We start from the raw sequence: 14,657 nt of genomic DNA, 5'->3' as shown, positions 1-14,657 counted from the left end.
GGGAAAGCCAATCACAAGACACAATTAAAATAGAGAAAAGGAAAAGCCAATCACAAGACACGATTGAAATAGAGGAAAGCCAATCATAAGGCACGATTGAAATTCGTCGTTTTTTTCTTCTTTTTTTTCTTCAATGAATGAAGCAGGGTCTGGAGTATAAATCATGAAGTTACTACTGACCAATCAGCAAGCGCGTGCTAAATTGACAGTAGAAGCTTCCAGAAACCTCCAGCCAATTCCTCCTTGACTATTACCCAATAAGATTTTGATGCTGGGATGGGCGGGGTTAGACTGTGAATGGCAACACCCGGCTAAAGTTAGAAAGGCGTGTCTCTGGGTGATTGACGCTGATCCTGTCTAATCAACTGTAGACATTTAATGTGTTACACCAATCGCGACAAGGTTGATAGGCGGGGATTGAACTGTCATCTTCTAGTAGGTTCGAGAAGACGCGTGGAGAGAGGCCGGAGCCAGAGAGTAATCATGGAGACGGTAAGGGGGCAACTGCCGGGTCTGGGGCACTGACAAGTGGCGCTTGTAACACTTATAGCTTATTACTGGGACTCTATTGCGCTACTTCCGGCTGTCAGTGTAGTTGCCTTGTCACCTGTATGAGGGGAACACTGGGGTGACAGAATCTCTGTCAATATTGGCATAGTCATGTCATTATTATTATTATTACTGTTCTAACTGATACTTTATGTTTTATATTATATGGGACAACATGTTACATACTTTAAACAGGATTTGTACATCTTTTTGCCAGGTGTGGGGTGATTTATTATTACAGAATGTGTGCTGTAGTAACTGACTTTTTATACTATGCTGTAAGTTACTGTGTCAGTACATCATGAGGTCAAGTGCTGGAGTATGTATGGTACCTAGCAAGGAAGCCTGGATAATACTGAGGTACCTAGCAGGTAGCCTGGATAATACTGAGGTACCTAGCAGGTAGCCTGGATTATACTGAGGTACCTAGCAGGAAGCCTGGATTATACTGAGGTACCTAGCAGGAAGCCTGGATAATACTGAGGTACCTAGCAGGAAGCCTGGATTATACTGAGGTACCTAGCAGGTAGCCTGGATTATACTGAGGTACCTAGCAGGAAGCCTGGATTATACTGAGGTACCTAGCAGGAAGCCTGGATTATACTGAGGTACCTAGCAGGTAGCCTGGATTATACTGAGGTACCTAGCAGGAAGCCTGGATTATACTGAGGTACCTAGCAGGAAGCCTGGATTATACTGAGGTACAGGTAGCCTGGATTATACTGAGGTACCTAGCAGGAAGCCTGGATTATACTGAGGTACCTAGCAGGAAGCCTGGATTATACTGAGGTACCTAGCAGGAAGCCTGGATTATACTGAGGTACCTAGCAGGAAGCCTGGATTATACTGAGGTACCTAGCAGGAAGCCTGGATTATACTGAGGTACCTAGCAGGAAGCCTGGATTATACTGAGGTACCTAGCAGGTAGCCTGGATTATACTGAGGTACCTAGCAGGTAGCCTGGATAATACTGAGGTACCTAGCAGGAAGCCTGGATTATACTGAGGTACCTAGCAGGAAGCCTGGATTATACTGAGGTACCTAGCAGGTAGCCTGGATTATACTGAGGTACCTAGCAGGTAGCCTGGATTATACTGAGGTACCTAGCAGGAAGCCTGGATTATACTGAGGTACCTAGCAAGGAAGCCTGGACAATACTGAGGTACCTAGCAAGGAAGCCTGGACAATACTGAGGTACCTAGCAAGGAAGCCTGGACAATACTGAGGTACCTAGCAAGGAAGCCTGGACAATACTGAGGTACCTAGCAAGGAAGCCTGGACAATACTGAGGTACCTAGCAAGGAAGCCTGGACAATACTGAGGTACCTAGCAAGGAAGCCTGGACAATACTGAGGTACCTAGCAAGGAAGCCTGGACAATACTGAGGTACCTAGCAAGGAAGCCTGGACAATACTGAGGTACCTAGCAAGGAAGCCTGGACAATACTGAGGTACCTAGCAAGGAAGCCTGGACAATACTGAGGTACCTAGCAAGGAAGCCTGGACAATACTGAGGTACCTAGCAAGGAAGCCTGGACAATACTGAGGTACCTAGCAAGGAAGCCTGGACAATACTGAGGTACCTAGCAAGGAAGCCTGGACAATACTGAGGTACCTAGCAAGGAAGCCTGGACAATACTGAGGTACCTAGCAAGGAAGCCTGGACAATACTGAGGTACCTAGCAAGGAAGCCTGGACAATACTGAGGTACCTAGCAAGGAAGCCTGGACAATACTGAGGTACCTAGCAAGGAAGCCTGGACAATACTGAGGTACCTAGCAAGGAAGCCTGATATGTTATAGAGCATTTAATGCACCACTAAGATCTAACTGGTGGCTACACATGTGTGCATCTAGTCATTGGCTTACCAGGTGTGTGTGTAGCCGCTAATCAGCAGCTAGCTCCCAGTAGTGCACTGCTGCTCCTGAGCATACCTAGGTATGCTTTTCAGTTAAGGATACCAGGTGACTGAAGCAAATGTGATACAATAACTACATTTATAAAGGTCTCTTAAAATTCAATTTCAACTTTCATGCTGAACTGCTAAACCTTTTCTCCTAAAGCGCGGCACTGCTGTCATTGTATGAGTGGGCACCACTACTTGTACTGAGCAGTGATTGGTTAGGTATAGTGCTTTAAAGTGTTGTCATTTAACCTCTAGAACTTTCCTATGCCACTCTAACTAAAAACCTAGCATGCCAATGCTTAGACGTTAATACGTTCAATTATTATTTACATTTTCATATTTAATTTCCCCATTTAAAATGAGGTAACATTTTTATAGATTCTGTGTCTATATTCTTTGTGACAGATATTTTTCATGTGCATTTTATTGTTTTGATTAACAAAGTTAAAAGGGATTTGTTGGTTGAATTTATATACTTTTTTTTTTTTTTTTTTTGGACTTTTTTTTTTATTAAAGTGCCATAAAACAGGTTGAGATCTGTGCATATCCTAAAAGGGCTAATTAATTTAAAAATAGTTTGCATAAAAAAATGTTTAAAAATTGCTGACAAGTATTTAAAAATAACTTTCCAATATAAGCAAAATTAATTACATAGCTAAGCTGTCTGGAGCACCCCCACCCTTATCAGTGTTTAGACACAGGCATTGTATTTACACTGAGTTCACAGCTTCTAGGCATGCTCCAGCAGATAATCCCTATGCACTAATGCAGTCTACCAAAACAACAAAAGCTATAGATACAGCCATAAAAGGAAATATGTGGTGGGAGTTAGAGCATTACAATTCATAAACTAAAAAGAAAGGGTTAATGGCAAGACACTGCAGTATAAATGTGCAGGTAAAGTAATTAAAGTACATATTATATTTTGTCTCTATACCAACTTGTTTTATGTCCCTTTAATCAATATCCTTTGGTAATTATGTGTTTAACTTTTTTTGCAGAGTTCAAACACACGAAGTCTTACTCTGTAGATGCAGCACATTAGTGCTCCAGAGCAGGGCATGAGCAGTGGCACAGTCAGAAATAGCATACCTATGTAGCTGCCAGTCATTGGTTGTGGTCTATTTAGGGACTGTCTTAGTAGCAGGTCTGGTCAGAAAGTTAATCTATGCATAAACACAGTTACAAATGATTATTAGTGCAATAATAAAGTGTTAATGAATTGGAGCATTTTATTACTGTGTACCATATCCCTTTAATCTAAATACATTTATACATATTAACCTATATATATTTTACATCTATTTGTATCTTTTAGATTTGTAACAGTATAAATCTGTTCTCTCAGAAGAAATAATCCTTTTTGTCATCGGGCAGTGAGTTAAATTCACCTACTTCTCATCCATAATATACATAACCCACACTGCTCTATGTGAGTCACTGAGTGGGTGGGAGCACGGCTGTAGTTGACTGAGTTCAGCATTGATATTCTAAGACTTTGTCAGCAGAGGTAAAGAGGAGCATGCATTTTTGTTAGGGATCTAATGCAAATTGTTTATTTTCGTAGGCTAATGATCTGAAAGAAAAGGGCAACAAGGCTTTGTCTGCGGGTGATCTGGACGAGGCTGTGAAGTGTTACACAGAGGCCATTAAACTAGACCCCAAAAACCATGTTCTCTACAGTAACCGCTCTGCAGCATACGCTAAGAAGAGGGACTACCACAAAGCACTTGAAGACGGCTGCAAAACGGTAGAACTAAAACCGGACTGGGGCAAAGTAAGAGCAGATCCTCAGCGTTCTTGTTTGACTATGGCCTATTCTGATGTGTTGCCTTTAAATCAATAACCTTTTTTTGTTTTCTTTACCACATATCAGGGTTACTCCCGAAAAGCAGCAGCTCTGGAATTTCTGAATCGTTTTGAAGAAGCCAAGAAAACCTATGAAGAGGGGTTAAAACATGAACCAACAAATGCACAATTGAAAGAGGGTCTGCAGAATATGGAAGCCAGATTAGCAGGTACTGAGAGGTTGATATTTTTTGGTATTTAGGGACAAATATAAAACGTTAAGGGACATTAAACAATGGGCCAAAGCTAAAGAAACGCACCAGGTGCAGACTGTAAACGCAAGACTACTGTTCTTCCATCATTGTTGCTGCATCTTCTTCCGGCCAGTACTCCACAAGGCAGCTGGTCTTGGCCTGACGTAGCATGGCGAGGGTGCATGTGGGTTTGAGCGTCTTCCAGCTAATGCACCATTAAATGTAGTGTTGCCATACTTGATTGACGATCAGTGAAACTGGGCGCATGAGCGCTAGTTACAATTGTATGAGAGTGACAGGTTGCCCTTCCATGTATGGGTTATTTAGGGATGTATCACTAGCATAGTATGGCTTACTGATCACGTGACCACTGGCCACCTAAAAACCTAGGTTACAACATGGTGGCACCATCACTGACTACAGGTAGTGGTTTAGGTACAAATTTAAAACTATGCCTTAACAGAAAAAGGGTTGGGGAAAAAAAACCTTTCTTAATACTGTTCTGTTTACTGTGTTTATAAAGGTGCACTGTTTTATGTCCCCTCAATTATGTGCAGTTCAAAACTTTACAATATACTTAATTTATTTTGCCCCCCTTTTCTGCAATTAAACTCTGAGTTACTGCAAAAGATACTACAAAGCAAATTTTTCTAACAAAATGAGCGACTAGTTGTATCTACTCCTGTAATAAGCCAAGATTAGCTTCTCTAAATTAGGCAGGTGTTGGGGTGTGTGTGGGAGTAGCCATTGAGAAACAGCTAGCAGGGTGTTAATGTATTCAGAGAGTTTGTACAATGGGTTTATATGTTAATTTATTGCAAGACCACAGAAAAGTCTTGTAATTACATGGGCATGGAGTCTTAGGTCCCTTGTAACCTATATCTTGAGGTTACAGTGAAGCAAGAGACTTTATATTATCATTTGTGGTAAAAGATCACTTCACCCCACCCCTATTCTAACATTTTATTTATAGTCTGTCTTTCTATTCCCAGATAGGAAGTTAATGAACCCCTTTAACTCCCCGAACCTGTTCCAGAAACTGGAGTCTGACCCTCGCACTCGAGCACTGCTGAATGATCCCAGTTACAAGGAACTTATCGAGCAGCTTCGGAACAAACCATCTGATCTTGGCACGTAAGTGATATTCTCTTGTGCATATTGGTCATTTGAATATGTTCTTGGATCAGTGTTCTTGTGCAAACTTTGACTCGGTGTACCAACCTTACACATTTTAGCGGTGTTATTCGCTGATATTTTGTCAAGCTGGGTGACATTATGAAATAGGAGTGTGCATAATTTCGTAATTCAGCATTCGTTAATGAAGTGGGTGCTGAAAATGGTTCCCGTCTGACATTTGGCTAATTTCAGTGGAAGATTTGTTCAAGTAAAAGTGCAACACAGAAATATCTGGATTTGCACAAATTCCAAAATTATACACATTCCTATGATGAAGTAGCTGGGCAGGCGCGGTGTAATAGTAATATTATAACATTTTCTGTTATTTATAAATGTAACATAAGCTATCCAAAGCACACATTAATTGCATAACTTAACATAAATTGAGTTAATCACAAAGATTTAATAGGGATGTGCATTAGGCAATTTCATTAGCTGCTGAATGGGTAAGGAGGCCACTAGTGACATTTTGTCACTTTTCGGAGCCTGACTTCTTGTGAAAGTTCAACACACTAAGATCTGTATTTGCACAGTTAACGAAACAGCGAGTGCACATTCCTAACATTTTGTTGGTATATACCAGGTTACAAAATTATCTATTAGCAGTTTCCAACCAATAAAATGCATATACATAACCATTAAAAAAATATATTTATTCCTTAGTTCTTGATTAGTTACCTCCTATAGACACCTTGAATTATTTATGTAGAAACTAGATTATGAATCAATTATTCACACTTATTCCGTTAAAATATTCTATACAACAGATCATAAAAAAATATATCTCCAAAAGTAACCTTACAATGAATCGCATTAAAATACTCCAAATGAGGATACCAGAACAGTCTAATTATTCAGCTTAGTTCACTCCAATATCAGAATATTAACTATTCGCTTAACAATGCTTAATAACAACCAGAGATTTAACCACATTCATAAACCATGCAGGACTATGAATATAAATTTAAAATACCAAATATGCTCTCTGAATTACCAGCTTCAATTAAACTGTAGAAACAATGAATGTATTTGCTTTAAAATATTAAATTATAATCACTGCCATACATTACAACAAAACCAATTTGAAGTTTCAGCTTACCCACCTGGACTTATTTGTCTACATCAGAGAAAAAAAGTTCAGATATATAAACAACTAAGTAAAAATTGAAATCACACGATTGTTCATGCAATTGTGTGATTTCAATGATGGAATTGGGTCAGGGGGGAGTGCCTAGATGCTAGGCACACCCTCCAGCCTGTGATCCCATTCAGGATGCGCCGATGGCTTCAGTACAGCCAAACGGCTAGAACGTTCCATGTCGTCCTAACTGCACTAAAACACAGATCCGACAGCATGAAATATCTTTACGGCGGGAAGGGGTTACTATTGCCTTAAAGTTTAATTTAAAAAAAAATAATCTGTTTGGTTTATAGCTTTTTACAAATCTCTAAAGTTACTGTTTTCTAACTCAAGATCCAAGTAAAATTGTAATTGAGTTGCCCGTCATATCTGCTGTGCCTACTGCAACCTGAAATAGCAAAGTTGGAAAACGGCACCATATCTCTCTGCAGGCACAGAACAGACTGCCACGTCCAATTCAAAACCAAATATAAAGTGTATGACTAAGGGCCTATAGTAGTATGTTGTATAATGCAAGGGACCCTGATGTGCAACAATAAAGAAGTAAATCTGGGACTATACTGCCAGCCTGTTCTCGCTTAAATATTACTGCTATCCTATTCCTTCCCAACTCTTCTGTATGTAAACTCACACAACCCTCTGTCTTGTAGAGCACTTTACATAGAAGTTCTGTAGACTTGCTTCAAGAAAAAAAAAAAAAAAGAATTGTTGGAGGCAATTCTAGTCATTGTCATGGATACCAGGCTTCAAAGACTACCCCGTACTACCCGGCTCTCTTCTTCTTTCTTCTTTTATAAAAATCTGTTTTGGCCTTCTCAGGGCTTATGGTATCTCACAAACTCTTCCTGTTTGCACCTCCTCACGGAAGAGCTGACCGGCTACCCTTTTCCAGCTGGCTGGGCTCCTGGAATTACTGGCTGGCTGCACCACCCCGGACCTCCACTGATCTTTACCCCATGTCACTCCAGCGGCCCTTTGTCCCAGAGCTCTGCTCTTTAGGGATTGCTACCCCCTAGGGAGGGCAAGAGGTGGGGTGATTGCCGGATTGTTTTCTTGCTATCTTTATTTGAAAAGGCAGGAATAAAAACTTTGCAGCCGGCCTAATTTTTGTTAAGTTCCTTGGATAGGGCTTGGTGCCTGCATTTAGCCATCCAATCAGCAAGCGCAACCCAGGTTCTCAACCTAAAATGGGCTGGCTCCTTAGCTTTTATTCCTGCTCTTTCAAATAAAGATGGCAAGAGAACGAAGAAAAATTGATAGAAGTAAATTAGAAAGCTGCTTAACCTCTCAGAGCCGTCGCTAGCACTCTCCCACCTTGAGGGAGATCTGGAGGCCTCCACCCGCTCTTACCCCGGCGATTGGGCCTGTGTAGTGACCGGCATCGCTGGTGCTTTGTGTTTTGAACGGTGATGTCACGCGCGATGACGTCACCGCAACTTATTTCAAATGGACAATGCAAAGTATAGGGAAAGGGGGGTATGCTGCTTAGAAGTCTGTATCTCAGGCATCTAAGCAGCAACAGACCCACAAGACCCACCGTTTGGGGATCTGTAAAAGAAAAAAAGTTTAAAGTTAAATGTTTTATGTAAAAAAATTTAGCTTAGCACCCAGGTGGGAAAGTGCTTGGCACTCAAAGGGTTATAATTGCATGCTCTATCTGAATCATGAAAGAGGAAAAAAATGCTGTTCCTCCTTATGTATTAAACATTTTAACATTTTTGTGTACGATGTCCAAGTATAAGCTTTTTAAATACAAACTGAAACTTGTATAGTAAGATAATTCTAGCAGTTGAGTACTTGTATGCTTTTGCAAACTAATAATGAATATCACTTTTTTAGCTAATTAACAAATCAAAATTAGTTGATATATTTGTTAGTTTGTTAGAGATTTTCAAACAAAAATGTAATTTTTATGTTTCTCTTTGAAAACATAATTCCACTGCAGTGAGCACAATGTTACATGAACTAAAATGAGCTAATATTAAATTTTAAGGAGTGCTGTCTAGATGGCAAAAACTGTCAAAATGTACTGAGATCCCAAGAGAACAAATTAAATTTGATTCTGAAAGTTAATTTGTACATTTTTGTCCTATCTGAATCATGAAAGTTTAATTTTGACTAGACTGTCCCCTTTTAAATAATGTAAATGTTTAAATGACATGCTCTGTGTGTCTGAATCATGAGCATTTAATAACTTTCCAATTCTTCCATTATCTTATTTGCTTCATCGTCTTAGTATCTTTTGTTGAAATGCACTACCGGGAGTTAGCTGCTGATTATTTGCTGCATACCTGTCTGGTCATTGTCTTACATGTGTGTTCAGCTAGCTCCCAGTCGTGCATAGCTGCTCCTTCAACAAAAGATACCAAGAGAACAAAGCAGATTTGATAATAGAAGTAAATTGGAAAGTTGTTTAAAATTGTATGTTCTATCTGAATCGTAAAAGAGAAATTGTGTACATTTTAAACCTACTGCTTGAAGGTTAGTTTACTATCACTTTCAAAATAAGAAACCGTTAGGACGGCATGGAACGTCCTAGCAGTTCTGCTTTACTGAAGCACCTACGGCTTCCTAACTGGGATTGTAGACTCAAGGGCATGTCTAGCGTCTTAGGCACTCCCGCCCAGACCCGATCCCATCATTGAAAACACGCAATCGCATCTACGATTGCGTGATTTCCTTTTCTTATTTGTTTACATCGGAACAAAGTTTTCAATTTGACACAAGAAGTAGAAAAATAGTCTGTTATGCTAGATAGAAATCCAGGAGTGCAGTCTTGTGCACAGTTATGTTCAAAGCCCTCAAAGCTTTATTCCACTTGGGCCCACTAACATCACCATTGTTGTGAGCTGGCTGCTTTTCAGATTGTAATATAAAATGTTTAGTTAGAGAAAAAATACTGTACGTTTTCATTATTTGTTTTGTCCTCTTCCTGTAACTTTACTCTTAAAAAAAAAAAAAATTGTTTTTTTTTTTATTCTTCTGAACTTCTATAAAGTAATGGTCGCCTCTGTGTTTAAACCTAAGTTTTCCCCTTAGCAACCTCTTCTGCTCAGGGACAGATACAACGGGCAAAGCTGTGTAGAACTTTAACAGGGTTTTCACACAGCTTTGTTTGTACAGGTACAAAGCTCTTTATCCAAACTGCTTGTGATCAGAAAAGGTTTGGGTTTCAGAATAGTTTGGTGTTCGGAATATTTGTATCTTTAAAATGGGACAGTTTGAGAGGGGGTGGAACCAAGTGTAAACAATAATACCTTATGCCATTTAGGCAATATTTACATATCATAATACAGCTTATACGTGTAACCTAAAGGTAGTTTTTATATCCTATTTAGTATACACAGTACCATCAAACTCTATTTTCTCTAAGTTTTTGGATTTCAGAATGTTTGGATTTTGGAATTCCTGATTTAGGGATACTGTACCTGTACACTCTCTTATATAAAAACTAAACGTTTACACTTATCTTCATTATTTCTCAAACCTATTAATAATAATATATATCAATGTACTCCACAGAAAATGTTGCCACCTGGGTGACATTATGAAGTAGCCGAGTGGAGGCAGTGTAATATTTTTTAATATCTAATTGTCTGCTATCCAAAGCACAAATTAATTGCATAATTTAACATAAATGTATTTATTTATTTTTAATATTGGCACATTTTTAGCTTAATACTGGGAGGTCGGTAAAATCAGCCAAGGAGAAAGGTGTAAAACAGTGCAGAGTTCCTGTTTTAACAAACTTTGTTTAGATTTGGAGGGGCATTCTTAAGTAAAATATAAATTTAGACCGTCATTTTTGCATTACTGGCCCTAAGGGGTTAAATTCCTATGTAACGTGCGATAATTGCTGCTCCAGAGCAGGATATAGCTGGTTAACAAATTCAGTCACCAGCTGTGCCACTTATGTGTTTAACCACTTAAGTGTAAGTTATGCAGAAAGTACATACTCTTAAATAGCCACTAAGTAGAATAGCATAATCTGTACGTTTTAGAATAAAAAGAGAACTTAAACATTTTAAGTTGAATTTCAAATGAGTAGCAGATTTCTTTCTAACCGATTATAAAGTTCTATTTTCACTCACTGAATCATGTTACAGCCATCAGCCAATCTCAAAATGCATATATGTTCCGTGAATTCTTGCACATGCTCAGTAGGAGCTGGTGCCTCACTGTGTGCATATAAAATGATTGTGCACATTTAGATGATGTTTGTTTTTGTATTTTTTGTTTTTTAATAAAATTGTGTGCGCTATCCTTTTTAAAGGGACCTAAACAGTTAATGTTCTTTTTGATTACAGTATTACATCTAACATTAGCCTGAAAATATGTTTGTTTTAAAATAGTTCTTTATATACTGAATATATAAACCTTTGTTTTTGTTTCTATAAAGGAATGGGTGTTGTGTTTTCTTATGTAATCTCTTCCTCTATTTGAGGGACAGATCATTTTGCTTCCAAATCTAAAATTACATTCTTATGGAAATGTCATGATCTTTACAGCCATGTGATATAACTTTTTATGACCATAGCGTCTAGCTATAAGGGAAATGTTCAGACTTACATTTTATTGCATTGATGTTGTAAGATATTTCTGATACTGTGACTTTCAGAATGAAGTATGAATTTATTATTTAAATTAAAGTTGAACGTATTTTATGCTGTCATACAACAGAAGTGAGAAATGTCCATATAATTTAGCTCCATATTTATTAACCCCTTAACAACCAGCAATGTACCCTGTATGTTGCTGGTCTTTCTATGGGGGTGACACTTTTTCAATAGTGCTGTCTTGCCGCTATTTTACACAGACGATCCCTTAACGACCAGCAGTGTACAGGGTATGTTGTGGCCGTTAAGGGGTTACAAATTAGTGACACAAAAAGTAGTAGCAAGTTGCCAGTCCGAGCAAGTGGTGAGAGAATAAAATTAATTTTGTTGCTGCAGCTATGTTGGCCATTCATTTCATTTGCGAATGCCAAATGTCAAAATTTGGTGCATCACTCCAAAATGCCTAGGCAAAATCTATAGCAGTATATTGAGTCACACAACTCCTTTTCTAGTCTCCTTTTCCAGAAAAAAGGGTCAAATTTACTGTTTGCCATTTGACCCTTTTTTCTGAATAAGGGATTGCTGGCTGTAATGTTACAAATTACAATAATAAATTATATTACTGACTGAGTTGAAGACCAGAGAGTGCGAACTGCACATATGAGAGTGCAAATAACTATATTTAATTTTTTTGCTTCTCCAGGAAATTGCAAGACCCTCGAGTGATGGCTACTCTTAGTGTTCTTCTGGGTGTAGATCTTGGCACTGTTGATGATGAGGAGGAAGAGCCCCCAGCACCACCTCCCCCACAATTCAAAAAAGAGACCAAACCTGAACCAATGGAGGAAGACCTGCCGGAGAATAAAAAACAGGTGAGAAATTCATGCCCAGCAGTGTCAGTGAAACCATGGTATTATGAGATGCATCTTTTAGCCATTCACCTCACTCCTTTTCAAAGAGGAAAATAATTGGGCTCTACCGACCCGTTGGTGCCTGGGTTTGTCAAGCCTTGATTTAATTAGCAAAACCATTGCACTTAATATAAGAATTCCATATTGACAGGGCAAAGGGAGCAGGAACCTAAAATTCAGTTAAAGCCTCAAGTCATGTTGCTGCATTTTATTTCTTTCACAGGCCCTGAAAGAGAAAGAGCTGGGGAATGAAGCCTACAAGAAAAAAGATTTTGAAACGGCCCTGAAACATTATGGTCAGGCTCGGGAGCTGGATCCAACAAACATGACTTATATCACTAATGAGGCTGGTAAGAGACCTGGGGTGCTAGTGATGGGTATGGGTGAATACAGCATGCCTTGCCTTGGAGTTTTGCCTTAACTTGGTGTTTAGTTGAAGACCACCTTCAGGAATGAAGCATGAATATTCTATTTTTATCCTTGTATTGGAAGTTTTCCATGACTTAAATGTTCTCCCCTCTTTCAGCGGTATACTTCGAGAAGGCAGATTACCCCAAGTGCAGAGAGTTGTGTGATCTGGCCATTGAAGTAGGGAGAGAGAATCGTGAAGACTACAGACTAATAGCCAAGTAAGTGGGCACTTATGATTTGCGTGGGGAATAATGGGTCAGCGAGCGAAGACCTTTTATATATCTAACACGGCTTTCTGCTTCTAGAGCGTATGCCCGTGTTGGAAACTCTTACTTGAAGGAGGAGAAGTACAAGGAGGCAATTCAGTTCTACAACAAATCATTAGCGGAGCACAGGACCCCTGAGGTGCTAAAGAAATGCCAACAGGTGAGACAGGCAGCTCGGCTATAGGTGCTTTTAATAAGGTGGTGCCCACTACTTTATAGGAACTAAGCCGTTGCACTTATACAAATAATATAACTGTAAAAAAAATATTTCTATGCACTATTACATATGATCAGGCAAATCTTTGAAGGGATATTAAACCCTAAATACATTTTAATAGAATATATTTAAAGCAAAGGACCCCTAAAGTCACAACTAAAGTTTCATGATTTAGATGAAACAAAATTCCAATATACTTCCATTATCCAAACATGCAACTTTTTTATATGTTCCTAATGAGCATGTGAAAAATTAAGTGTGTATGTATGTATGTATATATATATATATATATATATATATATATATATATATATATATATATATATATATATATATATATATATATATATATATATATATATATATATATATATATAAATTGGACTAACTTTGAAATTTTCCAGAAAACATTCTCATTTTAAACTGAAATTAAGCACTTTGTCTTTTCTTCTAACATGGAGATTCCACACCGTCATTCCATATACTGGTGTGATATTCAACTCCTGGACAGCAGGAGGAGGCAAAGAGCACCTCAGCAAAGCTGTTAATGTAACTGCCTTACCCATAATCCCCAGTCATTCTCTTTGCTTCTTTCAATGGAGGTTGTGCGAAGTTGGTATCTGAATATATTTAATCCTTCTATGGGTAATTTTCCCTGCAAGCAAGGATTGGGGTATAGCTGTGTCCACGTCAATCTCTTGTGTAAGAGTAGTTGGTGGCTTTTAGTAGTTAAAAGGCGGCGAGGAAGTCTTTGCTTTACTTTTTTTTTTTTTTTTAATATTCTTTTTATTGAGAGAAACACATGTGAACAACAAGTATTGCATCATACATCACAAAATATGATCCCAGGGGAATCGGGAACAGAAACAGGCAATACAATTTCCACAGAGAATTACCTTCAATATTTCTCATTTGCGCATAACATATAAATTCTCAAATAACTCAAAAATTTCTCAAGAGCCTAGAGCACCTAGGTTCCTCACATGTGATTTATCTCCCATATTTTTTTTTTTTTATATTATTATTAAACTTATCCCAACCCACCCCCATTCCCAACTAATCCTTAAATAACCTACAAGATCTCTTACCCCACTCTGGGGTACTAACTTTGTATTATAAATATAAACCCATTCAATTCCTCTTCCCTTGTGCAGCGTGAGGAGAAAAAGAAAGGAAAAAAAAAAAGGTGGTGGGGGGGGTAAAAGATATTCTATCTCACTCCCTGAGCATTAGGTTTCAGTTGGGTGAAGTATATGTGCCCACTCTCCCCGTAGGGAACTTTACAGAAATATGTCGGTACTTTGGAATGGTAATAGGACCTGTCTCTGAATCTGCAATTCGAAGGTCAAAATCAATCTGCGCCATTTTCTTAAAAAGAGATTAAGCCTGTTGCATACATCAACCCTAGTATCTACTTGTTCTATAAACAACTGTGTTTTCAGCATGTTGCAGAAATATTTCATAGTTGGCCTAGTCGTCTTAG

The 14,657-nt window shown here is 38.6% G+C and overlaps 1 protein-coding gene across 1 annotated transcript in view; it reads left to right on the top strand.

Annotated features, from left to right (window-relative positions):
• The first annotated feature begins 346 nt into the window (after positions 1–346).
• STIP1 (stress induced phosphoprotein 1) overlaps positions 347–14,657 on the top strand; it is a 141,505-nt gene continuing 127,194 nt past the window's right edge. The window contains exons 1-8 of the mRNA XM_053689245.1: positions 347–492; positions 4,022–4,231; positions 4,331–4,472; positions 5,489–5,630; positions 12,073–12,241; positions 12,504–12,630; positions 12,807–12,909; positions 12,997–13,117. Coding sequence (XP_053545220.1) covers positions 379–492; positions 4,022–4,231; positions 4,331–4,472; positions 5,489–5,630; positions 12,073–12,241; positions 12,504–12,630; positions 12,807–12,909; positions 12,997–13,117 — 1,128 coding nt within the window. The 5' untranslated portion in view covers positions 347–378. The remainder of the gene's footprint in view (positions 493–4,021; positions 4,232–4,330; positions 4,473–5,488; positions 5,631–12,072; positions 12,242–12,503; positions 12,631–12,806; positions 12,910–12,996; positions 13,118–14,657) is intronic.

This window comes from Bombina bombina, chromosome 7, assembly GCF_027579735.1.
Source record: "Bombina bombina isolate aBomBom1 chromosome 7, aBomBom1.pri, whole genome shotgun sequence".
Lineage (NCBI taxonomy): Eukaryota > Metazoa > Chordata > Amphibia > Anura > Bombinatoridae > Bombina > Bombina bombina.
This window is presented reverse-complemented; position numbering and strand designations above follow the sequence as displayed.